Source organism: Alternaria arbusti (genome assembly GCF_024043155.1).
Source record: "Alternaria arbusti strain BMP 1465 chromosome Unknown scaffold_5, whole genome shotgun sequence".
Lineage (NCBI taxonomy): Eukaryota > Fungi > Ascomycota > Dothideomycetes > Pleosporales > Pleosporaceae > Alternaria > Alternaria arbusti.
Genome location: NW_026249945.1, coordinates 1,007,118 through 1,023,801, shown reverse-complemented (window position 1 = coordinate 1,023,801; position 16,684 = coordinate 1,007,118). Strand labels below are relative to the sequence as shown.

Here is a 16,684-nt window from a genome sequence, read left to right as displayed (position 1 = left end):
GCCGGAACTGCAAAAATTGGATGGATGGGACGTGATGGTGTTTCCTGTGCGGCGTTCCTCCCAGCCACGCGTTAGCCCCGCTACCAGCCGTCAGCCAATCACGTCGACGTCTGTGCAGACCAATCACATACGTCATCGACGTTCAGAATAGTATCAGCGCAGAGACGCGTCGCGACAATGGTCACTACACGTTCTGCATCCCTCAATTCTCCTGCAGGCAGACCCCGCCGCTCTGTTCCTCGCTCTCAAGTTTCGGCAAGAGCCCAACAAGTTCACAACCGTCGCGTACAACAGTCACGTCGCTCCATTCCTTACTCTCAAGTTTCGGAGAGAGCGCAACAAATTCACATACTCCGCGCGCATTACGCACCTCACACTGTGCGCCTCGGCCTTGCCGAATTGACCCAACGCTTGGCTTCAGTTGGACTTGAATCGGGTCCTGGAGCTAGGGACGCAAACCCGCCTCCGGTTTATTGTCCAAGACAAGGCGTGCCAACCTCAGACGGTGCAACAGGTCTTTGGAACGCCTTTGTCGCCTACAACACCCACCTGGCTCGCACCTGTGGAAGATTCGACAATAGAGCGTTCGAGCATCCCATCTTTCGTCGCCTCTGAAAGACTTTGATTGAGACCAGGCCCAGAAAGGTGGAACAACAGCCTGTTAGCAATACCATTGTAGGCTACTTCGTTTCGAGCCTAATACTTCCTCCTTCCCCATCGGAAGGCGCTAGTGGTCGGCAAACTGAGCAGTTCTGCTTCCAGATAGTGACAGTGAAGGTCCTCCAGCCCGTGATAGTTGGTGGAAGGCTTGGACAGGTGTGGACCAACACAGCTTCAAGGACTATGTCGCTGAAGCGAGGTGCCATTGACTCGTTCTTCAAGCGCCCTGAGCCCAAGAAACCCCGATATGAAGCAAGTCTTCATAAGTCAAGTCATGCGTCTTACCCCTTCGCCATCCCACATCTGCCTGCCCCGTTCACGGAGCAGTTGGGATTCGCACCTGCTGAGGAGGGCAAGCTCATGAACGACCAGCTGGACCTGGATCTTGTATACTATCAGCCATACGTACCGTCCAGTATTGCGCCAGGGCTTTTCGAGTTCCTTCGACAGGAACTTCCCTTCTACCGCGTGCAGTACAACATCACCCGTGGTGGCGCGCAAACACAGATCAACACGCCGCGGTTTACGACCGTATTTGGTATTGATGACACATCGCGCTTTGCAGCTGATGGCAGCATCGTAGATGCAAAGACTGGAAAGCCGGTTGAGAAGAGCCGCTACAAGTGCGCACCTCGTCCTATCCCACAGTGTCTGGAGGAACTGAAGAAAGTGACAGAGGGTACCACTGGTGAGACCTTCAACTTCTGCCTCGTCAATTACTACGCCGATGGTAAGGACAGCATATCGTACCACTCCGACGATGAGAGGTTCCTCGGCCCTAATCCGGCAATCGCATCGTTCAGTCTCGGTGCAAAGCGCGACTTCTTGATGAAGCACAAGCCTATTCCACCCAACGCAGGCGTTGTGACGGAGGAGCCAAAGGGCATCAAGCTGCCTCTCGGCTCGGGAGATATGGTTTTGATGCGTGGCAAGACGCAGGCGAACTGGCTACATAGTATTCCAAAGCGCGCCGGCCCTGAGGCAGGCAAAGGAAGGATCAATATCACTTTCCGGAAGGCGATGATCAAGGGCGGTACGGAGAATTACTACCAGTATAATGTTGGCACGGGAGGAGTGCATAATTGGGACGCGAAGGCCGAGAAGATGGTGCCTTGGACGGCGGCTGCAGAGCCTCAAGCGTCTGCGAACGGCGATGGCAATAGCGCGGGGCCAAGTGACGGAGCCTGATGGATCAGACGATATGGCGAATTTGATGATAATGATGATTGCACGCCAACCTAAGAAAAAACTGAACAGCCCAGAGCCTACGTTAACGTTAGTTCACCTACTTTGCAAGGTTTTAGCTTAATGTTGCCTGCAGACCTGCTCGGTTTTGTCCTTGTATGAGGTGATTGCGAAGAAATCGACATTTGCGTTCGGACCTAGATTGTGTATTTTGTCAGATAGTTCTGTTTCTCTTCAAACAAAGCTTCGCTCGGAGAGTTTTTCGCATCAAATTACCATATGTACAGTGATGTGTGATACAGAAAACTGTGAACAGGCCCCAGACTTGTCAAAAGCTTATCGCTGTACGAAGTAGCGGGCCTGAGTTGCCGCCAGCGAGCAGGTGGCTTGAGCGTGGGCTAGTTCGACCCCGCCTGGGGCAAGCGCGACCACGAGCAATCTTGACATGTGGAAAGAGCAGTGTGCGATGAGGGGCCATACGGAGGCAGGACAGTGGTAGTGGTGGAGATGAGGTTGCCACCGAAGGAGCTGACCGAATCTGTACCGTCAGTAACATGGATAAGCGTGATGGCGACATGATGAAGAGTCGCATGTCGCAGGACATCTTGGCAGCGACGGATGAGGGTGGTCGGAGTTAAAGGCCGCCTAATTCTGCCCATGGCTGTACCAGCCTTTGACTACACCACCACAACAACCGCTTGCGAGCTTCTTATCTTGTGGATTTCGAGTCGCCAAAGCTAGCGCATATCATCAACGGCCTAATTGAGGAGCCTCCACGATCAGAGGTCGCTATCGTGAGTCGGGCGCGTTAGACGGAAAGCTGGCGGTGCGTGCAAGCCTGTTTGAGAGTAAGTACGAATCGGCGCATGGCTCTGTGAATGTGCAGCTGCTGACAGAGGCTAGCAGGTGTCAACAAGCCTTCGATACACCGCTAGACCATATTCCTCTCACCGCGAGGTCGACTGCCCATTGCATGAGCTGCACCTCCCCCTCATAAGAAGCGCTGCGTAAGCCGAATCTAGACGAGCCACCCAACGACGAATTGCCTACGCATCGATTGAAGCGTACGTCTGCGCATTACAAGAGACAGTATCTGAAGAAGAAGAGCGGAAAGTGTGCCGTACTGGACGACATTGACTGGCGGAAAGGCGGAAGCAAGTCGCATACAAGTCAACACCAGGGCAGTATCGCCATTTCAAGTCCACGCCTCAGAGTCATAGCACTTGGCGCATGGAGATAGCTCAGCTCCGGAAGATTTAAGACCGCACCGGGCCGCAATCGCAGAATCGCACACCTTACGACCTTTCGCTACACTCTCCTCTGCAAAGCGCATACTAGCGACCACCAACGTCTGCACGACACGAGTCTGGACCAGTCAACACCCTAGTCCTGCAGCTTAGGCGACCACCAAGGCGTGAGATTTCATCATATATCTCGAACGGACTTTAGCGCTTAAGTCCGCATTCTCCGTCGTCCCATATCACGCCTGCGGACGACGCGATCGCGACCATGCCGCCCACTCCGCCTTCAACGACCTCGTCGAGCGCAGGACAGTCGCCGCCAGATCCGCAATTTAGAGTTGTACGTAAACGGAATCGGGTTCCCTTATCATGTGGAGCATGCAGGCATCGAAAGTAGGCACACATCTCGACAACGAAGCAATGATCGCCACATGCTGACCATCGTAGGCTGAAATGCAATCGAGGTCATCCCTGCGACAATTGCACCAAACGCGGAGATACGGCATCATGTACGTACGCTGCTCCAGGCAACCGCAAGAAGAGCTCTGCCAGCACCGGTTCCGCCACGACGCCCGATGATATGCAAAATCGCATTGACCGTCTCGAGGGGCTGGTTCTCTCGCTGATGACCAATGGCGCGCAGAGTGCAGGGCCTGCCGCTGCTCAAGCAGCTATCGCGAACAGCATGGCCAATGCTGGCCCGGACCAGCAATTCGACCCCAGCCAAATGATCACGAGCATGAGCACCGGCGCTCCCGAGTCGATACCCGAGGAGGACGTGAACGATGAAAGCGAGATGGAGACCGTTACAAAGTCTATTGGAGTAATGAAGGTGCACAATAACCACACCATATTCGCATCAGAAGCACACTGGTACGCAATCTTGGGCGAATTGTCGGAAGTCAAGAACTACTTCGCCGAGCATAAGAAACAGTACGAGGATCAGCTCAAGCGATTCAAGGCAACTCACGTCGAAGATCGACCGCCGGGTACATCTTTCCTGATGGGCGGACAGAAACCAACCTCCAAAGCCGAGGTTCTATCGCGCTTTCCACCAAAGCCCACAGCCGATCTCCTCGTCTCGCGCTTCTTCAACACATACGATCCCGGCATTCACATAATACACGGTCCTTCATTCCAGGAGGAATATGACAGGCATTGGGCACAACCAGAAGAGACGCCCATTATCTGGCTTGGTACTGTGTTTGCGATGATGTGTATCGCGTTACAGTCGTACACACGAGCCGGTGATGAGCCTCCGGAATACCATAACAAGTCTTGGGAGATGTCAAGAGAATATGGAGACTTGACGGCGCAATGTTTGATCATGTCAGACATTACGCAGCCCATTACTGGGATGATGGAGACCTTGATCTTGCACGTTCATGCAGAGTATGCTCGTAGTAGAGATGCAGAAGTTGGTATCTTGATAAGTACGGGTATCATTGTGCGGCTAGCGATGCGCATGGGTTTGCATCGGGATGCGGCGCCATATGCCGGCATACCCGTTTTCCAGGCGGAGATGCGAAGACGTGTCTGGGCTGCGGTCCGCTCATTTGATCTGCTGTTCTCCGCACAGGCTGGGTTGCCGCCCATCGTCCGACCGCGGGATACTAACACTGAGATACCGCGTAATATATACGACGATGAACTCCACAAAGACATGAAGATACTGCCTCCTTCGAGGCCGGAAACCGAAGCTACGCCTACACTCTTTCTCATCAACCGGACAAGATTGATCTACAAGCTCGGAGAAGCGGTCGAGTGCACAGATACTCTGACATGCTCTTCGTACGAAGAGGTCATGAAGCTAGACGCGGAAGCTCGAGAGCTACACGACAATATCTCGCCGCATCTGAAGATGCGAGGGATGGATGATGCGGCGCGCGACCCTTCTACCTTGATCATGCAACGCTTCACATTAGATCTCCTCTTCCTCAAGACCATATGCGTACTGCATCGAAAGTACCTGTCTTATGCGAGAGTGCAATCACGTTTTGCCTACTCCAGGAAAGCGGTTATTGAAGCCTCGATGATGCTTCTCAAGCACCAAGCGACCTTGCACCGGGAATGCCAGGCCGGCGGTCGGTTGCGCAACGTCAAATGGTTCATCTCATCGCTGACCACTGTCGACTTCCTTCTTGCAGCCATGATCATCTCTTCTGATCTCTACCACACTGCTAGGGAAGCGCCATCTCGATCTCCACCGTCAGGAGACACACTCGTGTGGAGTTCAGATCGCTGCGAGGAGATGCTCGAAGCTATAGAGATAGCGGTGGGCATCTGGGATGGTCTGAAAGATCACTCCATGGAAGCATACAAAGCGCATACCACGCTCAGTGTCATGCTGGATCAGCTGAAGAAGAACCGGGTAGCCAAACAAACGCCCAATGGCTTCCAAGCAGCTACATCCGCATACCCGACAATGGCACCAATGGAAGACGCCAACGTCGCACCTGAACATTCGGCAGCGATGACACTGGGCCTACTCAGCACAGGCGGCATGACCCCTAATGCCAACATGTTTGATCAGCGATACCCTGCCGGTATGGCTAATCTGCTCAACGACCCTATGCCTCAGCCATCGACGGGCTTGACACCACAATACAACCAGCCGACAAGCGGGCCATCAGGGCCAGAGAATGCACCAAGTCCGTTCTCAAACCTGTTCGGAGCGAATCTATTCCAGAATCTAGATCTCCCGCCGACAGACAACATCAACTGGGTAGGTCATCCTCACGAATCTGCCCATATCACTCTGCTAACATGACTAGGACGCATGGGACTCATACATCCAAGGCCCCAACCCTGGCATGGAAGCGACCAACAACTTCTTCCCCATGGATCTCGGTAGCATGCCTATGCAAACCGAGCAAAACGGGATGCCAGCTACAGGACAGACACCGAACCAGCAACCTATCCAAGGCAACCGAGCAAACATGTTCGGGCAGGATGTCTACATGGGCGTAAGTACTGATGGTCACGATTCATTGCATGTTATTGATAGCTGACAGCAACAAGGCTGATTCCACGAAGACGAACTCTGGTGAAGCGTACACTATGGGATTCCTAATGCCGAAGCAGTCTAACTAGTACTTCGCGCTCTTACGTTGTTTGCGAGCGGGTAATGAGCCTATGATTATGTAACTTGAGCGCCGTATGTATTTGCATGGTCTGTACTTTCGGGGGCCGAAGCTTGGTGGTGTTGCTAGATACCCGTCAGCTATTGGATGTACAAAAGGGCGGGAGGAAGGAGGCGCAGCAAGCCATGTGCCCCGCGCAGCGATGGAAACATGAATGAACTCAGCTCAGCCTTTGCGCTTGTTTCAAACCCACACATACCCAGTGTATTCATGCCTTCTTCGCCAACTTAATCCTTAGTGTTGTTGCGTCGTTTTCCATCCAACTCGTATCCCGATATAGCACGCGACGATCAAGGTGCATACCAAGACATCGACCCCGGCCAGCTGCCGCGTCGCTGCCCCACTTCAACCGCTGGACCCTGAATTGCCGGCGCGTGGGCGTCAAACGTCATCGCGGTCACGACTTGCTTACGCGCTCGCGGGCTTTTGTTTGGCCGTGAGGCTGCGAAAGGCGGGCTGCCTGAGGCTTGGGTTGCACAAGAGGCAGCTGTGCCGCCTACGTACGTCTGCGACATCTACTCGTCACGCACCTTGCCTTTCGACATACAGCCGTAAGAGCGACGCGACGAGGCTGAGAAGTGCGCATCACATTACTACTACCAACAACCCTTTACCAAGACGTCTTCGTACCTCAGATACCGCCATCGCGACTCCTTCCGCCATACAAACAATGACAAACCCACCACCCACCATCTCCCCACCCCCTCTCACTGCAACCTCCTCTCCTCCCACTTCCGACCCTATCTCCCCCGTCTTCCGCACCTGTACCTTCCCGCATAAGACTAGTCCAGCAGTCTCTAGCCAAACACCGTTGATCGACACGAACACACCCGCGATAAATGATGCGCCGGTCGAGCTGGACGGCGGCGCAATAACGCCTGAGGAGCTGAGGAGGCGTATGAGTACAACGGGAGATGGTTTGGGAGGAGTGCGAGGCTCCATGCGGTCGCCGGATGATAGCGAGGGAATTGATGCGGAGTTTCTGGGTGAGGGAGTGGATGCTGGGAGGGGGGTTAGAGAGGTATGTGTATATCCGTTCCCAAATCCTCGCGTTTTGCGATGCGTAAACATGCGTCAGGGTCAAGCGAATGGTATGCCGGGTTGAGAGTACCAGGCTGACATACACGACTAGAAACGCGCCGCGATGCTTGCGTCACGCTCGAAAGACCCCAGCGTTATCGTCGATGTACCGCAGGAGCCTACGGCAGAGGAGGTGGATGCTGCGAGGAAAGCGGATGCGCTGTTGCCGCCTGGGATGAGAGGGAAGATACCTCAGGCATGATCATGGGGGACTGTTCTTGATCTCAGTGTACGACTAGAGCTAGTGATATCACGGCATATTGAACACATGAGTGGCCATAGATCAGGCTTTACATGCGCTGGATGGCACTTAGATTCGGCCACTTGCAATGCACAAATGACATATTGCTGCTTATCTGTTTTTCCATGTGCCGCAACTAGCGTCATGTCTTCACATCGATATCTTTTTGGAGATTTCGTCCAGCGCACTTTTGCACGTGCACGCCTCTCGGAAGTGTCTATATAAGGCCTCCAACTTCGCACTCCATTCTTCCTTTCTACAAATCACTTCCCACATTCTCATTACCAAAAAGACTGGCAGTGGCAAATCATGTCCGCTGCTCGGTCTGCGCTTCTCAAAATGAGTACGCCCTACATCATGTCCAGCCCCCCGCTCTTTCCGGTCGGCAAACTTCCAAAACACTCTCGCATTATTTCGGTGACTTCGCCGGAGGACGGCCCATCAAAGATGCATCTGATCGCAACATGCGACTGCGGCTGTTCTGAGCGAAATTACAGAACGCGGAGACTCTATACCGCATGTGCTGCTTCCAAAATCGCCCGACCACTGACACATGTTGTTCGGCCGGCGCTGAAGCACCCCCGACCACCTGGTGCTTCCGCCTATAAAAGCCATGTCCTGCACAGCAGGATCTTTGCTCATCACTACTCTCCAGAACTATTCTCCATTCATCAAAGTTGAAAGTCGAACAAGACATGTCTGCTGTCTCGTCTGGCACCAAAAAGCAGAGTTCGGACCCGGATGTTTCGGCTGCGCTGATGTTTCTTCTTGGACGGCACGCAAATACGGAATCCAAAAGCTCATGATTGTTCGAGTTCGATTAAACAAGAGGATGATTGTTGTGATGTTGGGAAGAAGACCACCGGATCTTACCAAAATGTGGTCTTGCACCCTTCATGTTGAATCTTCCCGCGACTGAGAGTAGTTACTTCCGACACGTTCGCGATTGGCGCATGTTGCGTCCTCGGAGCGATCGTAACAGTAACCTCTAAAACCATCTGCCAGGCAAAAATATGACTGTGTCCTGGATCTTGGCGAAGACCTTACTATAAAATTCTACTCTCCGTCATCTTCTTCACTTTCTCCAACAACTTCCAAGGCTCAATATCAAAACAAAGAGCACATGTGCACATGTTGCTGGCTCTCTCTTCTCAAAAATCGAGAATTTAAAAACATGTGTTTTCTGCTCTGTACCAAAAGCTGTCCAATAGGATTGGGATGTCGTTTGGGCAGCTCGTTCGCAAGCCATGAATGGGAACTTTTGACCTGCCACCGAAAAAGCCGCATTTCGTTGCTTTATGACTCGCCTTAACCATGAAAGGGCCCGGTAATGAACGTATGTTCTAGAAAAGTAGCGTAGGCATGTGCTCTTGCGTGCTGCCAGAATAGTCAAAGCGCTGATACAGGCATATATAAATGCCCCTTGCATCCTCGTACTTCCTGATTCCTCCAACAAAACCTTTCGGCGCGAGACCAAAACCAATAAAAACTGTCCCCATGTCTTTCTGTGTCTCTGCTCTTCTAAAACACAACATGCCCAGCGACATGGCGCTGTCTCGTGGAAGTTGCAAATCTTATAATGCGCAAAAGACTGCTGGGAACATTATCATGGGAGCAAAGAGATTCAAAAGTTCGATACAGTCGATCATATGTCTTCGGCTGTATATTCAAGGCTACTTTGAGCTCGTTCAGAGTTTGTGTGAAAGTTGCAGCAACTGCATTATGCGGACGAAGAGTGCCAAAAGATTACGAGAAAGAGTGCATGTGTTTGCTCCTGCGGGAAGTACCTACTACTCACAACATAACAAAGATGGAGTATCGTCATCAGAAAGTTTTTACGATGTCACAGTTCTTATCCAAGTTCAATGAATTTATGCTGATGAGATTCAGCTCCAATATATACACCGGAAGAATGGAAAGGACGCCTTGGCCAGGCCAACCCTCAACACTCCTTGATGGGCCTATTTGCAGTTCGTCCCCTTGTACACGAACGTACCATCCGAGTTCTCACACCCACAACTCCCATCCTTCGGGCTCTTAATGCACCCAGCCCCATCGCCCTCTTCCTCTCCCTCAACCCCCGCCTTCGCCCAAAAGAACGTCCAAGTCCCCGCTTTCTTCTTCATCGCACTTCCTGGCGCGCAGTTATACGCTTCGCACGTGCCGTACGGGTAGCCGTGATTACCGTCGTACTGGTGGTCTTGGGTGAAGACGGCAAAGGTCTGGCCGGACGTGCGAGTGTTGTGGCTGCATTCTGCGGCTTGGATGGCTTTGCTTGTTTTAATGGCTATGAGGGGGTCAGTTTATGGAAAGATAAGGATGGGGACGCGCGGGAGCTTACGAGAGCAGGATGGGGCTGATGGGTAGCTGCCGTTTGTGTTGGAGGTTGCGGGGTCGAGGGTTGCGGTGACAGCTGTGGCTAGCATGAAGGCTGCTGCGATGGAGCAATTGGTGAGCATCATTTCGACGTAGATGCTAGGTAACGAGCGTATGGTGTTGTGAGTATGGGGTGAGGCGGGCTTGCTTAGCCACAGCGATCGAGTATCTTATACAACACCAAACCCATTCCTTATCCCCTGCCACTCATCACGGTAATGTGTTTTTCCATTTACATGAGAAGGATTAGGTGATCCACAAACACGTACCACCAATTACGCAGTCTCAGGAGATTTGCGGTCTGGATGGTCTTGAAACGGACTAGACAGGGGTTGTGGGTGCGCAAAGCCACAACACATCTTCACATAGAGTGGAGGTGCTTCGGATGTTTCGTGCCGCCAACGGGCCGAGCCTCGTATTCTTCAATACCTACATACTGGTTCCAGTGCTGCGACATACTGCAGCGTGGAGGTATTCACGTACCCATAGGCCTCGTACGTCAAACTCGCGACGTCAGAGTCATCTTCAAACCCGGAGTCGTAGTCGTGGTGCGTCGATATAGGCGGGAACTCGGCGTTACAATCCGACGAATGTATGAAGTGATGAGTGATCAGGTGGATGAATGAAGAGATTAAGAAGGAATGGAGACGGACCACGACATAGTCCTAGACTTCGCACAGTGCAGGCGCTAGTTGTCTACAGTACCGTACGGGTAGCCGACTGGAAAACCTAAGACGAAGAGCATGACTCCATGAATTCGCCTGTGACTGATGAAAAGCATTTCGTAATCGATGTTCGACTTGAAAGTACCATTACATCGCCTTACCTATGATAGGTTGCTCCCAGCTGAACATCGCTTACCCTGCACGGCATTAGTAATACACGCCCTTCAGCATTACATGCACACCTCTTTTCCCCTACGAAAGGGCCATGATAGAGGCTGTCTCATCAGACATCAGCCCAAAGACATCCGAGGAAATCCACTTTTCCGACCTGCCTCGAGTTCAATCAGCTTACCCATACTCAAACGAGCGAGCGCCAGCAAGTATGAAAGCCCTCGTGCTCGCAGCCGAAGCTCGAACGGCGTATATTCGCGATATACCGCAGCCGGTACCATCGTCAATTGAGTTGCTTATCAGGGTAAAAGCCATAGCGCTAAACCCTATTGACCCACTATACGTTGCGCATCCACTGGGCAGCTCCGGGCGCACCGTTGGAAGCGACTTCGCTGGGGTAGTAGTCGAAGCAGGTTGCGATGTGCCCGTGGAGGCGAACCTTTGCGTCGGCGATGAGGTCGGAGGATTTTTGCAAGGAGCTTGCAGCGTCAATGACCGGCCAGGTGCATTCGCAGAACTTGTTGTCGCACCGTGGGATCTAGTCTGGAAAATATCTAAGCCAGTCGCCATGGAGCAGGCTGCTGGTGTGAGTCTCGTAGCCCTCACGGCCGCGCAAGCGATATGGTACCGGCTGGGCCTGCAAGCTCCGTTTGCTTACGATCGCGACCAAGTCTATCAAGAGCACCCGGACTGGAGAGCCACACACAACGAAGCAGATGGACCTGGTACAACCAACGTTCTCATCTACGGCGCATCGACATCAGTGGCACTATATGCCGCGCAGATGGTACGACTCAGCGCCAGATCCAGCGGCAAAGCTATCAGATTGTACGGCGTCACTAGCGAAGCTCGATGGGAGTTTCTCAAAACGGAGCCCTACGGGTATGACGCTCTCGTGGACTATCGCGACCTCCATTGGCCAGAGCGGATCAGAGAGCTCACAGGAGATGTTGGCATTCATTATGCATTCGATTGCGTCTCTGAGGGTAGCTCCGTCGAGCGCACGTGTTCAACCCTCGCACGCAACGGAAAGATAGCCATTGTCCGATCTCGCGAAGGCGGAGCCTGGAAGGCGCCCAACATCTCGGTTGAGCCAAGCTACGGCGCAGTGTGGGAGGGTTTGGGTGAGGAGGTCCAATACCAAGGCTTTACTGTGCGACGATCGCCAGCTGCTCGTGGGTTCACGGTGGCGTTTTACGCATGGCTCAACGGTTGTATGGTTTCCGCGTTGAGTACAGCTCCTATCAGATTGATGCCGGGTGGTCTGGAAAGCGTGGTTCAGGATGGCTTCCAGCTACTTGGTGCGGGTGGTATGGAGGAAAGACGTGTCATCCGCACTGAACCGTGGATGCGACCTGTCAGCGCTGAGAAGCTTGTCTACGGTATCTAAAGATCTGTCAGTATCTATCAGAGTGTTGCGTCTTGCCCCGTAATAGATGTTCTCTCGACATTCGCATTCCTTATGATGCAGCCATCGTGTAGTCGACACAGCCAGGCCGAGATGGCGTCGTGTGGTGCTGTTGGGAATCGGTACGCGTAGTCGCGTGACATGACCTGGCCAGACCATCGAAATGTGTGCGATTACGCGTGCACGAATCTCCCCGGATGCATCATGTGAGAACTGTCAATGAACCGGGTGGAATGCGATGGCTGGGCGACGTTCGCAATATTTGTGGCGTTGTTGGTAATGGTGTAATTAGTTCTTACGCGAGAAGGGGAAGTCGGGGCCGCCGGTGGGGCTAGCTACCTTCTGCATCCGAGGTCGTTCCACGATTCCATCAACACATCGACACACGCGACCCCTGAAGATGAGTTGAGCTCGCGTACGACATTTATAGACACACAAAGAGCAGCGCCAATAATTCTTTGACCTCATGGCTGCATCGGGCAGAGCGTTTCACGTGGAAGCGCAGTAAGGAGCACCCTTGCGATGCACCGCTTTGTTTGCGTCGCCTCGGCGGCCTACGACAGCACTACCTTTGCGTCTGATGACGGTTTGATGCAAACATGCTAATGAGGCTTGATCATGGTCGTGGTCGCACCTTCATATCTGGTCGCTCTCGTCCTATCGTCATCATTCATCGACCAAGAAATCTAGTCTGACACAATGATACCCGCACTTCGAGGAAGAGACGATGGCTCATGCCCGGAGGGAGGCGTATTCTACAAGTGCAACAACTTCCGTGGCTGCTGCACGATAGACCCATGCATGCCAGGTAGTACCTGTCCTGCCGACAAGGACCGGACCCCAGGGCGATGTAAGTACAACCAGTACGTTGGGCGTTTGTAAGAGCTGACCGTGAGTAGCCTCACATACATTATCGCCTACCCCAAATACATCGGTCTTGATGGTGACGATCACCGCGACGACTTCTTCAATAGCTTCTTCAACGGCCTCCGGGTCATCCCTTGATACTGGGTCTACATTCAGCTTAGAAGAGCCCTCGTTGGAGACTGTTACACCGAACTCATCAGCCACAGCGACACCGTCTATCAACGCACCAGTATCAGCTGGCCACGCTCAGTCGTCGATCATAGCGCCCGTGGTCGGCGCAGTGCTAGGCACAGTCATTTTGGGCGCATTGGTCGCCTCTATACTCCTATACCTAAGAAAGAGACGGCGGACGAAGGTATACAAAGCAACCACATACCCTTCTCCTTTGGTCGGTGACGATATGACATCGCAGTTATCAAGTAAGCCCACGCGTCACGCTTCGATCTTCGGTACACAGTGCTGACTGCATCCAGGGAAAGCTTCCACCCAATTCCAGCAGAAAATAGCGGCACTCTACAGAGCAGACTCGATCACGGAACCAGAAGATCCACCCCAGCTAGACAGTCGAGAGATAGGGCAGCATGAAATCCATCGCAACGGCTCGCCGGCACATCTAACTGAGCTTCCCGCTGAGCCCATACCATGGCCAGGCCGTACTTCCCACGGCTAGTCCCTTCTTCAATCATGATCATATTACAACAGAAGTCGCTGGGTATATATTAAACCAGCGAGATGTGATGAACATTGTAACTGTACGAGACGCAGGTCGTCGGATTTAGACGTAAGAATGTTATGAGTCAATTTGGTCATGCTGATCACAGCATCGGACGAGAAGGAGATGTACCATAACACCTAGATACCCCGTAGCTCAGGTAGCTTAGAAACTTCGAGATTGCGCCAGCGCAGCACATGGAGTTATTGGTGTGATGTTTGCCAATTTTCGTTCTAGCCTGCGACCGCCGCAGCTGACCAATCATCGACGACTAGCCCCGCTGACGTCACAGTCGGGCAGCTACGATCTCACACCTTTCCGTCACTCGCGCATGCCTAAATCTGCGCCAACTTTACCCGTTCGCTTTCCAACGAGAGATTTGAATCAACTCGCCTCAATATACTCCTATCATCATGTCCGAAGACGGCGCGCCGCCTGCAGATTCGGCAACACAAGCAGCACCGACTCCCTCGATACCCCGCTATTTCCGGAATGATGCGCCGTTGGCACGACGAGATCCTCACAAGCAACTGCTAGCGTCATTGGATCGATTGATTACCGACTATCCTCCGCATCATGTACCCCCAGGCGGTGGTCTATACTACGGACCGATTTCAGTAGCCTACCTCTTCTATGCCCTGCACAACATATACCCGGATCTTAAGCTGGACGACTACCCCTTGAATACATGGTCTGCGGCTTACATCGAACAAGCTCAGGCTCATATCAAGGAGTTCCCGCCACCATCTCCCAAGAAATGCGGTATCTCCAACGACATCATGTCTCTGCTTGCCCTGTACGCCGTGACTGCACAAGACCCCGACACTGTAAAGGAGCTATGCGATCATGCTGCAGTCATGCTTGAGGACGAGACCTCCAACGAATGGCTATACGGTCGCGCTGGCTATCTGTACCTCCTCCGCTTGGTGCGCGGGGCGTTCGCTCATAACAAGGACGTGACCGAGCTCATCGAAGACACGGCCGATGAGGTCATCGAGAACATCATGCAAAGCCCGCGTCCCTGGAAGTGGCATGGGAAGGCATACGTGGGCGCCGTTCATGGCGCAATCGGTATCATTACACAGATCGTGCTCACCGACCCTTCCTGGGCGTCTAAGCTGGAGGCTGAACTAGGCGCCTTGCTCAGCTATCAATACGAGAGCGGCAATTTTCCTTCATCTCTCCCACCAGGTCGTGACAAGCTCGTTGAAGTCTGTCACGGAGCACCGGGTGTGGTCAACTCCATTCTCTCAATCCGAAAATATTTCCCGGGACTTCAAGATCGCATTGATCGGGTTGTCGTAAAAGCTAGAGAATGCATCTGGGAAAGAGGCCTGCTCACCAAGGAGCCATGTCTCTGTCACGGTATCACTGGAAACGCTCTCGCTCTGGACGGAAAGCAATTCGAACACTTCTTGACTTACACCACAGGCCATGAGATCAAGTCGATGGCCAAAGACGGAATGCTTGAGAAATCGGAAGACCCATCTTCCCTATGGTGTGGCGAGGCAGGTCGTGCCTGGGCCTGGGCGGTTGCGGATAAAGATCTGCCAAAGACACTTCTCGGATATAACGACATCTAAACCCTGGAATGGGTACTTCCAGTATTCCGACTGGCACTTTGACGATACACACGATGTAATGAACGAGATGACCGCCAGGCGGTTTGCGCATGTGGTCCTATGCGGAATACTTGTATAAGGATGCACAACGCAGTCAGCTACGGCTAGCGGCACGAATGACCTGTATTAGCGTCTTGATTAGGAACCATTCAAATCAGCAATCAACTATTTCCGGAGTCTTGCAACGTTCCACTATCATGTATGCGAATCAGTTTACCTTATTCCCCGCCGTCGGTCGCCGTAAGCATCCGCTAGGCGCGTCGGTGCTTTGTCGAGCCTCAAACGGCACGAAAGATTAACGGAAAAGCTAGGATTGTGGAGACTCTAATCGCGACATCTCCTTCGGTGGATTCATGTCGGGCAATCTCCGTCAGCCAGACATGTAGCCGCGCGGGGTACACAGCATGTTGCGCATTGCTCCACGCGTCGTGCAACATTGAATGCAGAGATCCGCGGGTGTCACCGAACGCCGACAAATGGCCCTACCATCTTTTGTCTGTATATTGAGTTGTGGATTAGGCTGAAAAGCTTATGCGTCGTGCGAACCATATTTGGCGTTGACAGCCAGCATGCGTTCCGAAACCGCGGTCGAAACTATGTAAGATTGCTTGCGGTAATGTATCCGGCTGATGTTTCACACAACGGCTATTCGCGAAAACCTTGGAGCGATTATATTCTGTGCTCCTACGACTTGATCGCTACCGCACCGGTGCGGGAGAGACGAGGTCGTGATCAGAAAAGCACATTTCTGGCACGTCAACAAACCCCTTGACGATGCTTCTTTCGTCGATGCACCTTCGACTCAAACATCACACGCAGTCTTTCTATCTCAATCGCTAGCTTTCGCCCTGTAATTTAAGTCACCAACTGTCATCGTCGCATCCCTCTTTTCCGCTTCTAGAAGAACGCCAGCGGGAGGGTAAACTTACAACGCACCCGCCACGCCTGCTCTCATACTGCGTTGCTGCATTAGCGGTATATCCTCCCATAACAGCGGGCAACTCACACTTTTCGTGCTATATTCATCGTGTTCATCGCGTCACAAGGTGAGTGCGTCACATTTCACCCAGCAAATTCCTTGGTTCAGGGCACGTTTTCGCTACCACATCTCTTGTCATCACAACAACAACACAGGTCTGGGAGACCAACGACTCTGGTCCGCAATACGCTTTGCTGTCGTATCGCGTCCCTATGCAACATCCAGTTGCCTTCATTTTGGGCTCCTAAACCTAGTATTTCGACTGTGGATGACAGGCGCGATCGTCACTCACTCTCACCGCATATGACCTCAATGTGGCTAGTCTGCTTTACAC

The 16,684-nt window shown here is 52.7% G+C and overlaps 4 protein-coding genes across 4 annotated transcripts; all 4 read left to right on the top strand.

Annotated features, from left to right (window-relative positions):
- Positions 1 to 843: 843 nt before the first annotated feature.
- Positions 844 to 1,848, top strand: J4E86_004864 (uncharacterized protein; the record flags this gene model as incomplete). The annotated part of the gene is made up of 1 exon (XM_051445401.1): positions 844 to 1,848. One exon carries the CDS (start codon positions 844 to 846, stop codon positions 1,846 to 1,848), a length of 1,005 nt encoding a protein of 334 aa, XP_051303498.1.
- Positions 1,849 to 3,354: 1,506 nt separating this feature from the next.
- J4E86_004863 (uncharacterized protein) lies at positions 3,355 to 6,179 on the top strand (the record flags this gene model as incomplete). The annotated part of the gene is made up of 4 exons (XM_051445400.1): positions 3,355 to 3,479; positions 3,534 to 5,811; positions 5,861 to 6,052; positions 6,108 to 6,179. 4 exons carry the CDS (start codon positions 3,355 to 3,357, stop codon positions 6,177 to 6,179), a joined length of 2,667 nt encoding a protein of 888 aa, XP_051303497.1.
- A 4,677-nt stretch (positions 6,180 to 10,856) lies between these two features.
- J4E86_004862 (uncharacterized protein) lies at positions 10,857 to 12,152 on the top strand (the record flags this gene model as incomplete). Its single annotated transcript, XM_051445399.1, has 1 exon — positions 10,857 to 12,152. One exon carries the CDS (start codon positions 10,857 to 10,859, stop codon positions 12,150 to 12,152), a length of 1,296 nt encoding a protein of 431 aa, XP_051303496.1.
- Positions 12,153 to 14,162: 2,010 nt separating this feature from the next.
- Positions 14,163 to 15,332, top strand: J4E86_004861 (uncharacterized protein; the record flags this gene model as incomplete). Its single annotated transcript, XM_051445398.1, has 1 exon — positions 14,163 to 15,332. One exon carries the CDS (start codon positions 14,163 to 14,165, stop codon positions 15,330 to 15,332), a length of 1,170 nt encoding a protein of 389 aa, XP_051303495.1.
- Between the last annotated feature and the right edge of the window lie 1,352 nt (positions 15,333 to 16,684).